The sequence below is a fragment of the Arachis duranensis genome, chromosome 4 (genome assembly GCF_000817695.3).
Source record: "Arachis duranensis cultivar V14167 chromosome 4, aradu.V14167.gnm2.J7QH, whole genome shotgun sequence".
NCBI lineage: Eukaryota > Viridiplantae > Streptophyta > Magnoliopsida > Fabales > Fabaceae > Arachis > Arachis duranensis.
The window spans coordinates 114,963,149-114,971,673 of NC_029775.3; the positions used below are offsets into that span (position 1 = coordinate 114,963,149).

Here is an 8,525-nt window from a genome sequence, read left to right on the forward strand (position 1 = left end):
AATATTGAATTTAATAATAATTTTAGTATATAAATAATTCTTTTTATAAAAAATTATACGTGAGTAACATTATAAAGCCAATTATATTAGATGCAAATCAAAATCAATGATTAAAATTAAGGGTAAGTATTATTTTGGTTTCTAATGTTTAGGGTTAGAATTGAAATCGTCTCTAATATAATTTTTTATTTAGAATAGTTTTAAACATTTTTTTTCGTATTAAAATTATCCTTTTAACTTTTACGGTAAAAAATACTCTACAACACCTTTACCACCACCACCTCCTCCCTAACTGTCATCAAATACTAACAATTAGATTCAAGAACACCAACAATAACATATTATTCAAATCCAGAAATAACAACATCAAATTTAACAACAAAATCAACACACAACAACAATAAAATCAAAAAATAAAAAATCAAAATTAAAATTAGAAGCAAAAACAGAAACAAAAATAGATATAGAAGCAGAAGAAACAAACGCAAAAGCATAAAGCAGAGGCCGAAGCAAGATACAAAAGCCGAAGCAGAAGTAAAAACGGGAAGGTGCAGCGGCGAGGCGGCGAGGTGTAGTAGCGAAGTCAGCGACGGCAGTGGCTTGCGTCTCCTCTCTCCCTTGCGATTTTCAACGACAACGACGGCTCCAAACTTTGCCGGCGCCTTTCCCCTTTTCCTCCCCCGTCCTTTTCCCTTTCCTTTCTCCCTTTTCCCATGCATTCTTTTCTTTTTTTTTTTAAAATTTTATAATTTTTTTTATTAACATAAGAGTAATTTAGTAATAAAATTTAAAAATAACGATTTTAATACAAAAAAATGTTTAAAATGATTCTAAATAAAAAATTACGTTGAGGACGATTTCGATTCTGATCCTAAACATTAGGGACCAAAACAATATTTATCTCTTAAAATTATTTATCAGTATAAAATATATATTAAAATATAAAATATTTATTAAAAGTAAATTAAATTATATATATTTATATATTTATAAATATATGATGACTAATTTGATATATAAATATTATTTTTGATAAGAAATGAAGTTGCACCTCGATTCCCCCCTCTATATATATACAAATGACCACAATAATACTAAATATAAACCCTACTGTGATTAACTCTTACCAAATAAAAGATCATTATTATCACCATGGCTGACCAACCCAAGAAGCTTCACATTGCTATGATTCCATGGCTTGCATTTGGTCACATAATTCCATACTTTGAGCTTGCAAAACTCATAGCTCAAAAGGGTCACAAAGTTTCATTCATTTCCACACCTACAAACATCAAACGCCTTCCTAAGCTACCACCAAATTTACAACCTTTTGTGGAACTCATAGAACTTCCATTGCCTCATGTAGAAAACCTCCCTCAAAATGCTGAGGCCACTATGGACATTCCACAACACATAGTTCAATACCTCAAGAAAGCCTTTGATGGCCTTCAACAACCTTTGGCTAAGTTTCTAGAGAGTTCCACTCCTCATTGGCTCATATATGACTTTGCACCTTTTTGGTTGCCCCCAATAACTTCCAAGCTTGGTATCTCATCCATCTTCTTTTCTATCTTTTCGGCCCTTGGTATTTCTTTCATAAACAGCTTTGGGCTAAAGACAAATGATAAACCTTCCTTTGATGATGATCCTTCTAACAAAGTAATTCTTCAACACTATGAGGACAAAACAATGTCCGAAGACCACAATGAAGAGAATGAATCTGGTGTTTCAGATATATTCAGACTACATCAAGTACTTGGTGGTATTGATGTTGTAGCTGTAAGAACTTGTATGGAGATTGAAGCCGAATCCATAAAATATCTTCAAAATCAATGCAAGAAACCGGTTATTCCAGTTGGGTTATTGCCACCTTCATTACACTTATTCAATAATGAAGACAGTAAAGATGATGAAAATTGGAACACAATCCTTAAGTGGTTGGATGAACAAGAAGAAAGGTCAGTGATTTATGTAGCATTTGGAAGTGAAGTGGCACTAAATGATGAAGAATCCACTGAGATAGCTATGGGATTAGAGCTACCTGACTTTCCCTTTTTCTGGGTTCTGCAGAAGCAAAATAGCAGTCCAGGTGTAAGTAGTTTAATGGAGACAAAACACGGGATTATATGGACTAATTGGGTTCCACAGTTAAAGATATTAGCACACAAATCTGTTGGAGGATTCTTGAGTCATTCTGGTTGGAGTTCTGCGATTGCGTCTCTTCAATTTGGATGTCCACTTATCATGTTACCTTTTCAAAATGAACAAGGTTTAGTTGCTAGACTTATGGAAGAGAAAATGGTGGGAATAAAAGTGTCAAGAAATGAACATGATGGAAAGTTCACTAGAGATTCATTGGCTAAGGCATTGAGATCAGTGATGTCAGAAGATGATGAAGGAAAGATTTATAGAAATCATGCTGAGAAAATGAACAAGATATTTGGGGACAAGGAGTTACACCAAAAATATATAGATGACTTTGTTGATTATATGGAAATTCATAGCCCCTCATCAAAGATTATTGCAAAATTGTATTGATAAAATGTCTTAAGCTATCTAGAGTTTCAGGGTGTCGTAATAATTGAAGTGTAGGGTATTTAATTACCTTTTGCACTTGCATTATGTGTAAGAAAAGAATAAAGTTGTTATCCAAAAATTCAGCTTTTTCTTCTAATTTTGAAACTAAATTAACCGAATTAATCTGAATTACCTAAGTTAACTTAATTAAACAAAATTGCTTAATAATTAAATTAATACTAAATATGAAAATTTTGAAAAATAATTAAAATAGTTAAATTAACTTAATAAAAAGGTTTAATACAACAGAAAATACCTACTCGAATTCCTAAATAATTTTTCATATCATAAACACACTCTCGTGGAAAAAGAAATATTTTTTGAGTAAATGCCCTTTCCGGTTTCTAACGATTTGTCCGATGGACTTCCCATCCCCTAAGAAATCTAAATACCCAAATCGATTCCTATCTATTATGATATCTGTACGTTCCAATCCATGCAACCGGTTCCGAGCAGATCACTGGCTGATGTGTCAGTAACTTGTCCACGTGGGTTTCTCTCCTTCATAATTGGGACAAATCGCCCCCTTAACCTTTGTTGAAACGTTGCGTTTCAACAAGAGCGTTATTCCATAAAACACCTTCCTCTCCCTCTTCATTTACATTTGGCCCTAACCACTACTAGAAATAGGGCTTTTTTAGACAAAAATTTCAAACGAAATTTATTCCGTCTGAATGACTTTTTCATTTCGGACAAATTTGAGACAAATGTTGAACAATTTTTAGTGGAGATATTGAAATAATATATTCTGTCCTAAATTTGTCTAAATTTTGTCCCAAATTTTGGCGCCAAATTTTTTTTAGATGGCGCCAAAATTTTCATACAGATTAGCAACACATTTTGGACAAAAACTATAATTCGTCCGTATTCCATCTGAATATGCGCAATAACTTCAGACGGATTTGGGACGTATTTTGAAAAATGTTAATTTTATCCTAAATTTGTCTATAATTAGTCTTAAATGCTTTTACTATAACTAACCCTTCGAAGTAGACAAAATTTTTTCCCACAAATTTGAGACAAAAATAGCATCATTTGTAAATTCTGTTCGAAAATTCATCAATTTTCAAACAGATTTCAAATATTTATCAAAAACTTTTAAAATTTAGTATAAAAATATTATTTATATTTTAAATTAGTCTATGATTTGTCCCAAATATTTTTACTATTCTAAAATAAAGTTTTTTTCCTAAAATAACCTTAATTATATATAACTTATAAAAATATACAGTTTTTGTTTGCACCAATAAAAAAATCATTTAATTTTTTATTAAGTTAATAATTTATTTTTATATAATATCAAATATGAAATAAATTACAATCTTAAAATAATTAATTGAATCATTATAGATCAACCATTAAAATATAAGACTAGTAAATTAATCTATTATTCACCATAACTCTTTTAATTCAGGTAGTACGTACTCAATACTAAATAAAAAAATTTAACAAATATACTTATTTAATCCTAAATTTTAGAACTAAATTGACTATATTAGTTTTTTTTTCTATCATTATATATTTTGTTTGACTTTTTTTTAGTTAAATTTGGGAGACTCTATCTTTTTATTTTTTTTATATACTCAATCTTCTTTTTTTTATTCTTTTATTTTTATTATATTTAATATTAAATTTCTCATACAAATTTTTATATACCATCTTATATTTAATTTTGATTTTTTTAGTTACCTCATATTATTTTTTAATTTATTCTTTTAATTATTTACGTTATAATAATTCAAATTTTAATTTTTTAACAAATTTAAGATGAAGTGTATCAAAGAATACATATGTAAAATTTTTAAAAATAAATTAGAAGAGTGCTAGGGGTCAGTAGATTTTGTGATTTGTAGTCATCAATTAGCCATCAGTAGTGTTTTTAATGGTGTGAGATTACATCTAATGGTAGACAATTACTCATTTTTCCTTTAATGATTAAATGCTAGCCAAATTTTAATAAAAGTGCTGGCTCTTAGACTTTTTCAATAAATTATATCCAATCCTCTAAAAAAATAGTAAAAATAAAATATAATAAAAAAATCACGTAAAATAAAAAAGTCATATACTTTTTCATAAGATTGTAGTATATTAAAAATTAAAAAAAATACAAATAAATACATTTCTTAGTGGACTTTTTTATACTATTCATTTTGATCTTCATCCTCATTGTTCTCGTCGTCGTCCTCGTCTTCGTTCTCATCCTCATCCATATCTTTGTCTTCATCCCCAAGTGGCTCATCATCATCATCATCATCTTCTTCTTCTTCTTCTTCTTCTTCTTCTTCTTCTTCTTCTTCTTCTTCTTCTTCATATCTTGTACTATTGGTATCCAGTAAATCAACAACAATGTCAATATCATTTGAGATATGATTGTTAGATTGATTTGTGCCATCTTCTTGATATGCAAAATCCTCTGTTGTTTCAATCTCAATCTCACATCTTGCTTTAGTCTTGAATACAAACCACCATTCTGCTTTTTCCTTGGTGTTGCTCATTGGATGAGGTGCAAAATATACTTGAATTGCTTTATGTGCAATGATAAATGGATCATATTTACCATATCGTCGATTCTTTCGAATCTGTATGATTCCATACTCTTTGTTTACCTTTATTCCTTTGCCAATCGTGGGATCAAACCATTCGCATTTAAATAGTACAACTCTTTTTAGTGGTAGCCCAGTATACTCAACTTGGATAATTTCATTAAGCTGGCCAAAGAAATCATTTTTATATTCACCATAACAATTGGCAGTAAACGTTCCATAAATATATGACAATCATGACTTTTCATTCCATATAACTTGCCCTCTTTCATGTCAACACATCTCCCTAAATTTGAAACTTACCCATCAAGCATCCTTAACTCTTTCACCCATTCACATATTGCCCTCTTTTGCTGGAAGATAAATGTGTAGTTTGCTTTGGGTTTTATAATTTTACCTCCACTTTGTTCTGGCAGTTTTAAATTTTTTCGCTTGCAGTATAATGACAGATCCATTCTAACCTTTGCATTATCTTTAGTCTTCTCTTTGATGTCCATGACAATATTGAATATATTATCAAATACATTCTTCTCAATATGCATTACATCAAGGTTATGACGGATTAAATTATGACACCAATAAGGCAAATCCCAAAATATGCTTCTTTTGGTCCAATTATGCGTACTTCCATATCCTTTCTATCTCAAGTTGCTCAACATCACTTATCTTATCATAATTCTGAACTATATACCATATTTGCTCTCCAGTCAATCTTGGCGGAGGTTCTGATCTCTCAATTCTATTCTTATAGAATGCATTCTTGTTTCTTCTAAACATGTGATTATTTGGCAAGAATTGTCTGTGACAGTCAAACCATGATGGCTTTCTCCTATTTTCTAATTGGAATGCCTTGGTTCGTTCCATACAGTATGGACATGCTAGCCTGCCTGCTGTCATCCATCCAGACAACATTCCATATGCAGGAAAATCATTAATAGTCCACAACAATGCAGCTCGCATTACAAAATTTGACTTGGAATGAATATCATAAGTTAAAACGCCATCTTCCCATAGTAGTTTTAGCTCATGAATCAAGGGCTGCAGGTATACATCAATCCTGGTTTTGGGATTATGAGGACCAGGGATAATCATGGATAAAAACATGTAAGGAGTTTTCATGCACATAGAAGGAGGCAGGTTATACGGAGTGACAATTATTAGCCAACATGAATATTATTTACCAGATTGACCAAAAGGGGTGAATCCATCAGCACATAATCCTAGTCTGACATTGCGTGATTCTCGAGAAAATTGTGGATGTTTTCTATCAAAATACTTCCATGCTTTTGAATCCGATGGATGCTCAAAAACTCCTTTAAACTCGTGATCAAAATGCCATCGCATGTGAGATGCTGTGTTCATTGAAACATAAAGTCTTCTTAAACGAGGTATAAGCGGTAAATAGTGCATTCGTTTCAAAGGCACTTGTTTACCCTTTTTACCTATCTTGTACCTTGGAGAATGACAAAATTTACATTTCTTTCTTGGTATATCATCCTCCTTGTAATACAGCATACAACCATTAATGCAACAATAAATTTTATTGCTTTCCATGCCAAGTTTCGATACTAGCTTCTTTGCTTCATAAATATTGGAGACAAGTAAGTTATCCTTAGGAATCACTTCTTTCATAGCTTTCATGAAATCATCAAAGATTTGTTGAGATACATTCCCTTTAGCTTTTATACTCAACATTTTAACTGCCATTGATAATTCTGAATGACTAACACATCCCTCAAATAATGGGCGCTGAGCAGACTGTAATAAATCATAAAATTTTTTAGTTTCTGCATTCGGAGGCTCCTCCATGTGTTCTTCAAATTGACTCATTAATTTTGGTCCAGCAGCATCAACTACCATAGATTCATATGAATTTCTTATTGGCACACTAACATGCGGAGAAGAACATGTGCCTTCTTAGTTATCATGATCTACATTCAAATGCAATGGACTCTCTCCATGTGAATTCCAACACCAGTATCTTGGCATGAAACCATATTTATATAAATCTAGTAAAACTTCATCCGGAGTTGAGAAAATTTTATTTTTATGTTTGTTGCAAGGACATCTAAGTCGACTGCCTTCAAGTACAAATTGAGGTTGTTTTGTAACTGTATCAATAAATTGTCGAACACCATTAATAAATTCCTGTCGTAATCCTCCTCGGTTAGGCAAATTTCTATTGTATATCCACTTTCGATGATCTAGAATTTCCATATCTACATATAAAGTATATAATAATTTTCATAATCAATAATTAAGTATAAAACTAAAATTCTATAAATTCTAAAGAATTAAAAAAAATTGAGTATAAAACTAAAATTAAATTAAATAAATATAAAATAATTCAGTTGTGTTTATATATAATATATAGAATAATTAGCACATAGATTTCCAAATGAATACACTAGCATGGTGGCATTCCTTATCCTTGCCTCCCAAGAAAACATGGGTTCGAAACCCATTGCATGTCTCATACATAATGACATAGAATTAAATATTATTTTAAAATAATACTAGTTAGTTATTTTTTATTCTCTTTTTTCTTCCGTTTTTTATTCTCTTTCTATCTTCTCTTTAATCGCAGTTACCATCATATATTAGTTCATAATTATTACACTCAAAAGTGAATACTAATACGTAAAAATAAAAATACAAAATATTTTTTTAACTCAATAAAAAAGTGGTTGAACAGACACTGTAGTGCCTGTTGAGCCGCTAGTATATATATACACAAAAAAAATTGAATTTTGATTTCTTATAGCATTTATAACCAAACCATATAATAATTTTGATCTATGAAAACTTTCATATATGTTTCCCTTTGTTTGCAAAATATATATCTTAGTAAAGTTTTTTGTATGACAATAATATATAGTTAGTTATTTTTTATTCTCTTTTTTCTTCCGTTTTTTATTCTCTTTCTATCTTCTCTTTAATCACAGTTACCATCATATATTAGTTCATAATTATTACACTCAAAAGTGAATACTAATACGTAAAAATAAAAATAAAAAATATTTTTTTAACTCAATAGAAAAGCGGTTGAACAGACACTGTAGTGCCTGTTGAGCCGCTAGTATATATATACACAAAAAAAATTAAATTTTGATTTCTTATAGCATTTATAACCAAACCATATAATAATTTTAATCTATGAAAACTTTCATATATGTTTCCCTTTGTTTGCAAAATATATATCTTAGTAAAGTTTTTTGTATGACAATAATATAACTAGCATCACCGTAACATCGAGATGCATATAATTAAATCATTTTAATAAGTAGGAATTTTCCATGAACCTTTAAATTTAATCTAAAAATTTTCTGGTTAAATTAATCATGAAGCTTTTTGAGATAATGTTTATCACATATAGATTTTCAAATACAAATATAAAGCACCTAT

The 8,525-nt window shown here is 30.1% G+C and overlaps 1 protein-coding gene across 1 annotated transcript; it reads left to right on the plus strand.

Moving 5' to 3' along the window:
* Positions 1-1,152: 1,152 nt before the first annotated feature.
* Positions 1,153-2,538, plus strand: LOC107486768 (putative UDP-rhamnose:rhamnosyltransferase 1). Its single transcript, XM_016107346.3, has one exon. It carries the CDS (start codon positions 1,153-1,155, stop codon positions 2,536-2,538), a length of 1,386 nt encoding a protein of 461 aa, XP_015962832.1.
* The last annotated feature ends 5,987 nt before the right edge of the window (positions 2,539-8,525 follow it).

Coding starts and splice junctions, on each gene's coding strand:
- LOC107486768 (XM_016107346.3), top strand. CDS start 1,153: ATGGCTGACCAACCCAAGAAGCTTCACATTGCTATGATTCCATGGCTT.